General features: G+C 39.8%; 1 protein-coding gene across 1 annotated transcript in view; it reads left to right on the forward strand.

Moving 5' to 3' along the window:
- The first annotated feature begins 4895 nt into the window (after positions 1-4895).
- Positions 4896-13930, forward strand: part of LURAP1L (leucine rich adaptor protein 1 like) — a 47921-nt gene continuing 38886 nt past the window's right edge. Inside the window, exon 1 of the mRNA XM_002924663.4 lies at positions 4896-5969. Within this exon, the coding sequence (XP_002924709.1) occupies positions 5667-5969 (303 nt within the window). The 5' untranslated portion in view covers positions 4896-5666. The remainder of the gene's footprint in view (positions 5970-13930) is intronic.

Raw genomic sequence — 13930 nt, forward strand, 5'->3', positions numbered from 1 at the left:
TACAGGCAGAGGTTGGAACTATGCTGCCACAGACCAAGGAATACTTGGGCAACAAAGGCTGGAATGGGTAAGGCAGGATCCTTCCCTAAGGCTTTAGAGAGCACGTGGCTCTGTCAACATCTTGAGTTTGGACTTCCCATCTCCAGAACTGCATTTCTATTGTTTTAAGTCACTCAGTTTGTGGTATTTTGTTATGGCGGCCCCCAGGAAATGACCACACACATTTTCATGACTTCCCTTATCTTCCTGCTTCTGACTTTGGAACTCATTTCCCCAAGCATCACTTTGCCTAACATTTAGACTTTAAACTGCACTGTTTTTTTCTAACTCCAAATTTTTTGTTTCCTTTCTTAACTATAATTAATGATCATCTTCCAATACTTTTGAACCAGACACGCATGGAAGCATCCCATACCATCTTGTGACATAAGTTTGCAGGAGCAGATTGTTAAATTTTTAGGAATTTTGCAAGTTGATTGCTAGACACAACCTTTATTTCAAAAATTACACTGTATAAGCTTTAAATTCGGTAACTTATGGTAAAACAAAGGCAATAAATAATCAAAATGCATCACTTCCTAATTATTTGACTACATTTTACTATAATCTATGTTCTTGAGGCTACTTATGTCTAATGTATCTATATGGGGGAGAAATACTATTATAATGCTGTGTTTGTCTCCATCCTTTCCCAACTCATATTGGAAGCTTGAAATCAGCCATAGTGGGAATATTTACACCATGAAAACTGTGAAAAGCTACAAATCAGTTATTTTTATGTTTTCAGAGAGCTAGTTGCAATCATTTACCAGCACACCATTGAAATAAACTGTAAGTCCATTTTATAAGCCAAACTGGAATGGCTCCAGAGAAACAGACCAAGGTTAGCTTCACCAAAGAGATCGCTTTTCTGGGCCCTATTCTGCACGTTTCAGTAGGAATTCAGAAAAGCAAGGAAAGCAAGTAAAAGCAAATAAAGGACTCTATTACAAATAATGAAGACAGAGAGATTTGACAGGGATTGTGAAGAGAGGATAAGGCAGACTTAGATGCTGGTGACCTACTTTTAGTATTGTCTACTAAATCTCCCAGGGAAGTGTTGAGCTGTGATTATAAATATTAATTAGATTCCAATCAGAGTACTATTTAAAGGATGTGTGCTCCTTAGGGAGAGCATTTCAGATAGATAGATGGCTAGATAGATAGATGATAGATGGAAAGAAAGGGCAGTATACATGGCACATACATATAGAAGTTGCTCAAGTTGGTAACAAACTAGATGATTTTACTTAGTAAAACAGACCCAACCCAGCTACAAAATTACAGGTGAATTAAATGACTATAAACAGGCAGGGTCAAGTCTTCATAGCTTTAGCAGATCTGTAATTCCACTCTGGGTGGATGGGATCAACACTCTTTAGTTTTGCAATGACATCTTCCTTGTCAAGCAGTTCATCAGCTGAACAAAAACATTTATAGGAACAGCAGCTCTCCATATTTAAAGCACAAATTCAAAGAATCTGATACCCGTAACATAGTTGCTTCCTAAAATTCTTAAGCATAATTTGAGGCTGTGAGCTCTGTGCACTGTGGGAAGTGGAGTCTCAGGTTAGAGACTCTGCCCTCGTGCTTGAACTCTCTGTCAGCCAGAGTTGGGAATGCTGCAAACCTTCAATCCGTGCCAGAGAGAAGGTAGAAGGCCTTTCTTCTTTTAACCACAATGTCAGCAGCAGATTAAGGAGTGGCATTTCTCACACCATACAGAGTCTTGCGGAGTCTACTTTTGCTGAAAGGACTGTGTCTCATACCAGGAAGTGTTCTAAGGGTGGAATGTGTGAAGTGTGCATCACATTGCTGTTTCTGCTACTGAGGCATTCTTTTCAAACCTGTCATCTGAGTCCAACAATGTTCCTATTTAATTAGCCACTATGTTTCTTTTTTGTTTTGTTTTGTTTTGTTTTGTTTTGTTTTGTTTGTGATGAATAAGTAAGAAGCTCTCTTTCCTTTTCTGTGAACACAATCCAACTGGGAAGGAAAATCAGTCTCTTATTCTCTATAGTTTAACATTCATTCGTAGATTTCTTAGGCATTCTAAATAGAAAAATAAAGGGCAAATCCAGTTCACAGTGGAGGCAGGCAGAAGAGGAAGCATATAATTAAGTAGTCTGGATCTAAAAAGTTATAGCACAAGCAAATAATATAAGAACTATTTTTATAATTTTACTTTTCAATAGATTAGTCTTGGGGAAACAGGAGGTGTTTGGAGATGGACAAGAAGGGTAGGAGCAGGGAGGGAATGCTATTAAGAGTGAGAGTTGGGGAAATAGGAAAAGGTCATCCAGAAGAGTTTTTCCCTATTTCTCCATGCTCACTCTCACCCCAGACCCCCATCTTAGACCCACTACTGCAAGTTCCTGACAGCTAATTCCCCAAATCAAGATGTGTAATTAACAGATGTAGCTAACATACAAGGTTAGCAAGTGGTTAAACCTCTCACACTGTTTTTTTAAATAATAGGAGAAATATTCTCAAGACTCAAAGTTAAAAACAAAAGCAAAGACAAAAAAGACCCTTATTTTTTAACATTTTGGGTAAGGAATGTCCTGAGACCAGACCATATAAAACATTGATGACAGAATCAACACAATCTATAAGAAACCTAATAACAGTTCTGTGATTCTGTGTTTTGAAAATTAACATTTTGGCTTTCAAAACGTCTCTATTTTTTTTAAAGATTTTATTTATTTATTTATAAATAAAAGGCTGAGCAAGGAGCCTAATGCCGGACTCAATCCCAGGACCCTGAGATCATGACCTGAGCCAAAGGCAGACGCTTAACTGCTAAGCCACCCAGGCACCCACAAATGTCTCTACTTTAAAATGACATAAACCATTAAACTGAGACATTTTGAAAGGCTCAACACAACAGCTTTTCTTAAAATTTTTGCATTTATTTTATATTGCACTGACACAAAGTGTTACTTTACATACAGGCCTTTTTCTTAAGGAGACCAGATTTATTTTGTAAACAAGAATCAAAAACAAGGGTGACTAACTATGGAGAGAAATTTCATGTTTCATAAAATATAGGGAATATTTATGTTTCATAAATTACAAGAAAACTCCAGCACACCTTTGTGATTTATGAGATTCTGGTCCTGTTCTCTGTCTTTGAGGGTTTTTATCTATCTGTAAACTGGATCCTGTTGCCTTTCAGATTTTGTCCATCCTTTTACCAAAGTTTCAATTCGTCATGTTCCTCCAGTATCGGGCTCTAACTCTCCAAATTAATGTTTTCAATTTTTCTCCCACCCTCCTCAGAGCTACTGAGAACAAAAAGCTGACCACCTAGATCCTTAAGGGCATTCTAGCTTATCTTGAATCTAAAGAAGCCTTGTAAGCAGACGCTGGAAGCTTTCGGGCCTTATTTTCATTTTCCAAGGAGTTTTCTTTGCAGACATTCAAAATGAAAAAAAAAAACAAAACTAAAAAACAACTTTTATATTTTCGAGTTATGAACTTCAGTATCAAGTACTAATTTTACTGTCTGTAACTCATAGCAAAAGAGGTATTTCCCTTTTTGGACAGTCACACTGATAATTTGACAATACACTTTTTCTATTGACCAAGTGCAAGTTAGCTAGTGTGTTTGTGAGCTCCTGCTCTCAGCCAGCCTTATGCTGAACTTTGTAAGGGTTTAAAACACACACACACACACACACACACACACACACACAACCTGCTCTTGAGTGAAATGCAAGCCTTCCATGATTATATGTCACAGTGCAATTCTTATCCAATGAGTTTGTGGTTTTCCAAATTTAGGACAAAGCATGTTTTATCAGTGAGTTGAGATTAAGCATTGTTCTCCTTTAATTCTACAAATGGTTCTTCCAACTTTAAAATGGGCCACTTAATTTATAATTATTTTCTTCATTGATTTCTAAGAGTAAGAAATAACACACAAATTTCTGACATGTTGATAAAAGAACTTTAGCAATTTTCTCCCTGACATGAAATATTTCATTCTGAAGGCCTGTGTTCCCTATCTTTATAATTCCTAGATGATGCCATACTAAGAACAGACTCTGAGATGTATCTGCCCACGTGCTGAGTATGAAACCTGAGTGACTTTTGGGAATGGAGCTCATGAAGGAACAAGAACACAAATATTTATTTGTCCAAAAATAGAGGAGCCCATATTTTCGAACATTCCAATGGAACCCCAAAATTAGAGTTTACTGAATTGAAAACAGTATCTTCTACTTGAAGATTATTAACACAAACTCAACATTGAGTCAAACCTATAATCTGTGTAGCTCATAGTAACTTACTTGGTAGAAGTATCTCGTAAATAGATTGTATCCTTTGAGTCTCTTCTAAATGATTAATATATATATATATATGGAAAAATATCAAAGAGAACTTTTTCACTAGCTCTGTTCAATATTTTCTCTTCGTAATTAAAAGTAGCTCAGCAACTTCCCTCCTTTAAAATCCACTCCTACCTCAGTAGTCATATAAATATTCTGGGTATATAATTCTTCACTTCTTGCAGTGAAATACTGTAACATTTGGTAAGATAATTCTTTCTGGCTGTACGTTCCTACTGAAATTTTTGTGAGATAGTTTCATTTTTTTACTAGTGTAAAAGTAGGAAAGGCTTCTAAAGCTAAACTTTTGCTGAATAGGAAGATAGGGGGTGGGGAATGACACTACATTTAAAGTCAATATTCTTCCTGCAACTTCTATTAACTGTTTAAAGGTTGTGGCTATCCGGCAATTTCGTCCGGGAAACGGAAACTCTAACACCCATATTAGGTACTTCCAACTAAAAGCAGTTCATGGAAACTGCTGCTAACAACAGGGTGGGAAAATTTCCGTTGCTCTTCTTTCCTGTGATATACGGTACAAGGGTTGGCCCTGGTTTGGTCCACCTGCCAGCGGAGTTTAAAGTTTCCAAGGCTCGGAGGAACACAATGACTTGGATCACACTGCCTAAATGAGAAGAAGGGCATTCCTGCTACAACAAGGAAGCCGTTAAACTCCTGCTAAGCTAACCATCTCTTTTATGCGTCCATGCACACGACCGACCTCCTCTATCACTGACCAGGGATTATTTCTGACAATCCAGGATATTCCGAAAGCTTGGAGACATATGGCTGGAAAATGAAACGACCCTGGAGTGTGGCCACATCATTACTCTGTGTCGCGTGGTACCAGATGGGCAATCAGTGAATGATGCAGAGATGTGAACGGACAGTTTTATAATGTGAATTTTCCCCCCATAAAGCCAAAACAGACTTCATTTCCCTCTCTTTTCTTTTGGTTTATAATACTTGGATTTTCTCCTTTCTGCAATATCAATTAAATCAGTTTGGCAGTGGGGTAGCCAAAAAAGGAAGAGGATGAAGCGATCCCTAAAATCTTAGTAAGTGTCTGAGGAGCCACAGCACCCAGGAAACTGCGGCTGCGACCCGCCTGGTCCTGTGCGGATTTCAGGGTTGAGAACGCGCAAGCGGTTATGGAGCGGACGGTGCACTCCATCCTCCGAGGGTAGAGACCCAGACGCCGGGAGGGGTCCGCTCATTTCGCCTCAGCCTTGGAGGCCGCTGCTGCCTCTCATCAGCCGCGTTTCATTACCATTATCCTCGTCTGGAAAAGTCATGGAAGACGGCCCGTTGCCAGACCTCAGAGACATCGAGCTGAAGCTGGGGCGCAAAGTACCCGAGAGCCTAGTGCGCTCGCTCCGTGGGGAGGAGCCGGTTCCCCAGGAAAGGGACAGGGACCCCTGCGGGGGGAGCGGCGGCGGTGGCGGCGGCTGCAGTAGCAGCAGCAGCAGCTGCAGTTTCCCTCCCTCCTTGTCGTCCTCTTCTTCGTCCTCTCCAACCTCTGGCTCCCCACGTCGTAGCCACTGCAGCGCCCTGGAGAGGCTGGAAACCAAGCTGCACTTCCTCAGGCAAGAGATGGTGAGTGCGGTGCACCAGCTGTGGCAATGAGGGCCCGGCCGAAAGGTGGGGCGGTCGGAAGATGGGCCCGCAGAGAGAGGGCGGCTGAGGCTGCAGAGCTGAGTGCAAGGCGCGTGGGAATGCGGGGTAGGGAAGCGCGCAGGGGGCGCGCGTCTGGAGGCTTGTTTACCCCGGACTTTGCTGGGTCAGGGTTTTCCTGTTTTTTGTCTTCGGAGAGCCTGTTTTGCTCCGTGTACTTTGTGATAGCGCCGACTCGGTGCTTCAGACTCTGACCATTTAGCTGCCAATCCGCAGCCTCCCGGGTACCCTGCCCGCCGGGGTTTGCAGTCGCTAAGCCCATCTGGGGCCTGCTGTGTGCTGTTCACACTTTCGGTTCAAAAGGTGGCTCAGTCCTTTGCACTTAAGCAAAAATACTTCCTGGTTTGCCGAGAGGTGGCGAGGCAGGGTCCCTGCCAGCGATCCTTCCTAGCTCACTCTTCCACCTCTACCCCGCCCCCCCTCCCCTTGGTGCAGCAGCCGCAGCTGTTCCACGGCCACTGTTAAACTGATTCTCCACAGCTGGCTCTGAAAACAATGGCCCATTCGTCCTTGATGGCCTTAGGAATAGCTTGTTTCACTGTTTTGATCCTAGTAAGCAGGTGATCTCCAGGCCCACGGATTTGCTAATGACCACTTCCTATCCTTCCCCCCTCAGTCCTCAATCTGCAATTGTTTTCTGTGTCGCTAGTAAACATTACTTTAAGATTAGGACAATGAGACTAGTACAGGGTCTGAGAATCCTTGTTATTCCGGATATACTTAAACGGAAAAAAACTTATTTACTGGCCATAAGTTCTGGGGCGAGTCACTTGGCCTCTGTGAACCCCAGTTTATTTGTAAAATAAACTGGTGGGAGGAAATAATTCCTTCCTAAATCCTTTGAAGAAACTAACCACAAAGCAACAGCATTTTCTTCTGGCCTAGAGTGGAGGAAAGTTGCAACAGTGGTCTCAGTCAGCCCAGGGGATGGTGAGGATTTTCTACATAAAAGATCCTGTCTACTAGGGCTTTGCATTATAAAGGAGTAACCAGCGGTGTTTCCCTCGTTCCTCTCTTTCTGCATTTGGAACACTCAGGAGGTAATAAATTCCACAGCATAAAGTAATCTTGGCAAATAGATAAGTGTAAAAAGCCAGTCTTCAGAAATCATGTCCTGTGTTCAGAATTTTCACTGTGTTATTTACATAAAGGTCCCAGGATATCATTCTAAAAAAACCTAGATCTTTAAAGTTGGTATACCTAAGGACTTTGGTTTTATATCTCAAGGATCTATTTTCTTCCTACTTGGAACGTCCAGATGTTGAAAGCAAATTATACACACATACACCTCTACATGTATAGGTCTATACATATGTGTGCACATGGGCATCTGTGTGTATGCATTCAGCGTGTATAATGCAAACTAGTTTATTGTATTCATGTTTCACTGTCTAAATACACACAGGTGCTATATCTCAGTTGTTCAAAAAGTACCAACTAAGCATTTACTATGGGTGCTGAAAATACAAAATGAAAAAGTCAAGGAGCTTGTCTGTTTAGGGCTCTCAAATCTCTTGCACTCATTTGCCATTTATTATTTGTAGTAAATTAAATCAAGAGTGTTGAAGAACTCCAAGGGGAGGGGGAATTTGGTTATTTTCAACTAAGGACACTTTCTAGACTTACCTGTTTTTCTTAATGAAAATATCATAGACGTAGTAAAAGTCTGTCTCTCCCAGCCAGATCTTGCCGTGTGTGATGAGGCTATATTAATAAATACATTTTTAAAAAGCAAACAGAAACCCCAACAACAGCAGCAGCAAATTGTTAAACTGACTGTTTGTTATATCGTCTAGGTGAAGCATCAGTAGCTGCAGGAGAATTTATGCCAGAACAGATGTTTTGTGTTAAACTTTGTGCTCCACTGAAGGTCTCCAGGAAGAAAATAAAAACATTAGCCATGAGACTTTAGAGAGAAGATCGAGACAGGTATATTCCCCTGCTAGTGAGACTCATTTACCCCATTTTACACAACTCCTTTGGGTGCTAGAAACCCCAGCTTCAGCATGACTGGGAAGCAACAGATTTGTTTGTATGTAGACGTGGCAGTTTTGTTATAAACACTGAACAGATGCAGTTTTGCAGTTCTTCCTGTCTCCTCCTCGGATCCCCATGTAGAGAAGTTAGGGAACCAGAGTGGAATATGACCTCTGCATTGTGATCTTTCTGTTCCTTTCCGCCCTGTGCTATGGGCACTGAGTTAAGCTGCTCTGTATTATGCATGAGCCCACATTTCACGTTTATTACTTTTAGTTGTCCACACATTGTTTTTCTGGATTGTCTGGAATTACCAGTTTTGGGGCCTGCCCTCGGAACTCCTTCTTAAGAAACACCTGAGCCAGGCACAAACCTTTCTGGAGACTTCCAGGAATTAAGCCTCCCTTCTTTTCTTATTAGTTGGATGTGTATACTATTTTTTTTTTTTTAAGATTTTATTTATTTACTTGACAGAGAAACAGCCAGCCAGTGAGAGAGGAAACACAAGCAGGGGGAGTATGAGAGGAAGAAGCAGGCTCCCAGTGGAGGAGCCTGATGTGGGGCTCGATCCCAGGACTCTGGGATCATGGCCTGAGCCAAAGGCAGACGCTTAAAGACTGAGCCACCTAGGCGCCCCGGATATGTATACTATTGACACAATATTGCATAGACTTGCAGGGAGGCAGTCTTAACACAAACTTCTTTACATACACATGATTTCATCATTGTCTCTCATCTCCTTAATGGCTTCATGGAGAATTCCCTTCACTCTTATTTGTGATGTTATAGTCAATGCTCTTAGAGGTCTGAGAGATGCAGTTGTAATAAAGGCAACTTGGAGGAGATTGAAGAGGGGGAAGAAACTCTGTTGCCAGACTTCTTAATGGCGAAACTCTTATTGACAACATAAATAGCGCCATACATAATAAAGCTTGCGGGAGGGAAAATATTAGAAAAGAAAATCTGCAGGTTTGCATTTGGCACAGGAGGCCAATTTAAGGTAATGATCAGGATGTTTGGGGGAGGAAGCAGATTTTCTAGTATGTAAGCATTTTTATTTTGAATTTAGAGATAAGGACATTTGATAACACAATAAACAAATGCAGAGATATACATAGGAAACTTTTAATGAAATTGGAAAGAGATGTCAGGCTTCTTGTGTAACGTCTGCCCAATATATGTTCATTACTTTTCCTTTCAGAGCGTTTTAATATTTGTCATCATTTGAGTCTAAAGTTGTACAGGGAAAGAGGAAGCATTTTCATCCACATTTTGCAAGTGAGATCATTGTGGCTTAACAGGCCAAGGTCACACAGCTAATTAGTGAATAGAATCACAACCCGAACTCTTACCTGACTCTGTGTACTGTGCTTTCCCCCTCATCCAATCTGCATGTAGGTCTGTGATAGCTCAGCAACCCCTAGAGGGTGTTAGGAACCCACTAAGGGGTGAAGAAGAGGAGTTCTCAGGATGCACGGGAGGGGTTGCTCCAGATACAGGTTCATTCAATAATCAATGATTTATTGAGTGCCTACTATGTGCCTAATCTGTCTCCAGATCTTGGTAATATACAACAAAATGGCTGCTTTAAAAAGTCGATTTTTTTATTCCACATTCCCAATTGTTTTCATCCATGCAAAGAAACCTTTTACAAATGTTCTTAAGAATGGGACTTTCAGCATTACTTATGAAATACTACTCTAAGTTTTCTAGGATCTCATGATATCCAAAATATTTTTCTGATAAATATAAATAACCTCTGTCAAAACCTGGGTTTTATCATTTAGTAATAATTTTACATTACACTTTTGTAAGATGTTCAAAGAGTTTTACTGTTATATCAATATATCTGTGAAAATTATTTTCATTAGTTTTTCTCTGAAGGAAATTTCAAATTTGCCTAAGAAAAAGGCAATCACTAAAGAATCAAAATCTGGAATTGGCAGGGGTCTAATGTACCCTTCCTAGTTTGCCTTCCCAGATAATTACTGTTCAGAGAATCAAAGAGTAGTTTGGCATGAAGTATATACTACCTGTTGATGCCACATTCTGGTTCCAATCAGTTCTGTATTATGTCGGGATGATTACTAATCTTTAGTAATACAACGCCATTATGAAAACTACTATGGAAGCACTATGTTCTGATTTCCATATTTTTGGCAATTGTTTGCACAGCAGCTATGTAGCATATCTAATAGAATAAACAATCTCAAGCTAGTTACTTATCCTTTCTTACTATTAAAGCATTCAAATATCCCACCCAGTTCCTCCACTCTTGCTTTAATAAATTGTTCTAGGCAATTCCCAAACACACATACCCTCAGACAAATACTAGCATATGATACTAGCAGAACATAAATCAAAATGTCACAGTTTTTATGAGTGGTAGATTTATACTTGGTTTTTGGTACTTTCTCTTATTGATCTCTTCTATATTTTGCCCCCATGTTAAATGGCTTGCTGACTTTGTAATAAAAATGAAAGTTTTTTGGGGGCGCCTGGGTGGCTCAGTCGTTAAGTGTCTGCCTTTGGCTCAGGGTGTGATCCTGGCATTCTGGGATCGAGCCCCGCATCAGGCTCCTCTGTTGAGAGCCTGCTTCTTCCTCTCCCACTCCCCCTGCTTGTGTTCCCTCTCTCAATGGCTGTCTCTCTCTGTCAAATGAATAAATAAAAAAATCTTAAAAAAAAAAGAAAGTTTTTTTATATTCCCTCAAAAAATATTTTCATTAAATTAACTTCACAATTGCTTTGGATATGTTTCTGAGTAGGCTAGGAGGTTTCTATCCCTTGTTCTATCATTCAGTCATTTTTCATAGCTAGTTAGTTTCAATAATGTTTTTACTATTTTATCATTTAATGAATTTTTTTTAAGTTGGATAAAAATCTAAGAAAACCCTTAGGTATATAATTGAGAAGCTGTAAAGTGGAAAGTAACTTTCTTGATGAGTTCACAGGATAGTGGAAAAGATAAAATGGGAATATAATTTGGCCAGAGAAAGATTGCAAACTAACATGTCAGCAGGTGCACAATGCCATAGCAGAGATCAGACATCAGTGTTGAGATGCACAGGTAAAGCTGAGGAAATTTTTGACAGTGCCCTGGACAAGGACTCAAAAGTGCTGATAATGATGCAAAGGAAGGGCTTAATATTAGGGATAAAGACATCAAGGAGATGAGGAAACTGATCCCTAATAATGGCTTCTTCTGTTATTACGCACATGGAGCGTTAACTATGCTTACTTAAATCTGACAAAAAACTTGTTGAAACAGGTTTCCTTACACCGTGGCTCAAGAACTGACAGCAGTGCACACAAAGGTAGTAATGTCATTTTGCTAGAAACACAGAGACACGATTTAGAGAATTTACACCTAATTTGAAAACAGTGACATTTCCAAATCTGAGGAGCCCTGCCCTGTACCTAGGAATGTCTGTTGAATTATTGGTACATACTTAAAGAACACTTCCTGACCAAAAAGAATTCCTTTCCATTCCAGTCAAGTTGCACAACCATGCTGGCTTGATCTTGAGAGACCACAAATATTGTGAGGTTTTTTTTAGACTGATTATGTTCATTTCCATGGCAGCACAAAAAAAACCATATCTTTAACCTTCCATTTTGTAATTAATAAATCACAATTAAACAAGAATTTGTCATATGTTAAGACTTTAGAGTTTGTTTGTTTTCAAATACTACTTCTGAAACCAGCATTTATGGCTAGAGTCTCTGGGGTCCCTGATAACTTGTTAGTTTTTGTGGTTTTTCTTTGAAGGATGTTCCTTTTGTTCTTCTTTAATGGTTATTCTTCACTACTTAAGGGGTTGGGCTTCTGGTTTGGTGGACCCTTCATGGGTTTGGAGCTAGACAAGCTGAGATTCCGGTCAAGTCTAGAGCAAGTCAAGATACAAACCAGCAGGGCCCAGCAGGCTGCCAGGGCCCTGGACCCCCTCCCTATGGAGACTCTTAGCCCCCCTTCCCTGACCAGAGCCTGCCTGGCTCTCAGTGGCCCTCTTTCCAAACTTGGCTCTTTCACTCCTTGGTGTTTGGCATTGAGCAAGTTATGTGACCACTCTAGGACTCAGCTTTCTTGTTAACATAGGGATGAAAGTATCTCTATTAAGGCATTGTAAAAATTCAGTGAAATAATATAAGAAAATCAACTACTACAGAGGCATTCAGAAAGTGTAAGGACAATGACAATAAGTGGTATTATGTCCATGGCACGGCTGTTCTGTTGATCTTACACAAGTAGCCACAGATGGGCAATGTGGTTTTGGGACTGATGCAAATTTAAGCATTTCCTCTACTTGACTGTCATAAAACCTCCTGTGTCATCACATGGGAGACTATGTTTCTATACAAAAGCGCAAAAAAAAAAAAAAAAAAAATTCGTGGGCTTTGCCTAGCTTCAGTACAACTAGAAATCTTGATTTTGATTTCAGACTTTGCATTTATGAAGCAGATACTGTGAGCCAAGCACTCTGCAGCGTATAGTAGCCTAGATTAAAGAACTGTGGAACCAAATTTTTGGTTTAGCCTAGGAAGTCTGCAAACTGAGACTAGTATTTAGTTTTTTTTACAATGAAAGCTTTCTATGGGAAAAGCACTATGTTAGTTAAACATTTGATATGCATTATCCTACTGAAACCTTATAATAATCTTAAGTAAATATAATTTTAGTATCTCCTTTATAGATAAAGCATTGCAGATTATTGTGAATGCCCAAGACTACCTCCACAGTGAGGGGGAGCGAGGCTGAAGTCAGAATCTGAGCTTTAAACTATGACTGTATGATTACTTCTCATGCTTTAGAATATCTTGATGTACATCTCGACCCCCAAGATTAAACGTACATATCTGCTCCTCCAGATTGTCAGAACGTTAAACATGGTACACTGTATGTTTATTTCCTACAAGCCCTCCAGGAGGAAAAGGATCTAAAGAAAATCTCTGTCTTAGGAACACTCAAGATGTGGATGAACATACCCAAAAGTCTACCCTTTTTTTTTTGCTACTGTCTTCAAGATCTTCATAAATACTTCTTCCCACTCCACAAAAGCTGCTGGTGACGGATTCTCTCCCAGACCAGCTCAAGGCTCAGACCTCAGTAGTGGAGCTCAGTAGTGTTCATGATCCAGAGTTTTACAAGCTTGCAACTGGTAGCATTTTATTCCCTGAGAAATTCTGTTCGGGATAAGCTTGGATCTTGGATAACTCATAGAACTAGAACACTGGGAATCTGACACCATCTTGTGTCCATTTGAACAGCACCTTCAAGTCTGTTCTTCTAACAGGAACTCTATTACCCTATTTTTTAGTAGTGATACCAGTTGCACAGCACTGTCCGGGGACTTCCCAAATTGCGTGCTTGAAACACATTGATCCAAATTGAGCCCAATGTAAATTGTACTTATAGAATTCACAAAGAAAGGTTAAATTTTCAGACATACATTTCAAACATCTCAGTCTAAGCATTAAAAATATAATCCGAATAATTCATTTTTTAAAGGGATTAAACATTGAGCTAGATTTTTATACATAGCTATTATTGTGTTCATTTTATGGATAAGAAAACTATGGCTTATAGGGGTTACCTAATTTGACTAAGTCACTGTAGGTTGTTTCTCAACCATTCATTCAAACAACGACTTCTGTGAGCCTGGCTATATGCTGGATCCAATTTACTCCTAAACTGTACTATATGGACATACCATGGAGCATGCCCAGTTATTACGAATGGACATTTTTGCAGTAATTTCATTATACCTACCAATGGACCTTTTGGTATTCCTTTAAAAACATTATTGTTTTCTTTTTAGAAGTTAAACATATGCTTTCTCATTATATAACTTCCAGAAATGTAGACACATTATAAAAAGAAAAACAAAAGTCCTGCTTCACCTGCC

The sequence above is a fragment of the Ailuropoda melanoleuca genome, chromosome 7 (assembly GCF_002007445.2).
Source record: "Ailuropoda melanoleuca isolate Jingjing chromosome 7, ASM200744v2, whole genome shotgun sequence".
In the NCBI taxonomy this organism is placed as follows: Eukaryota; Metazoa; Chordata; class Mammalia; order Carnivora; family Ursidae; genus Ailuropoda; species Ailuropoda melanoleuca.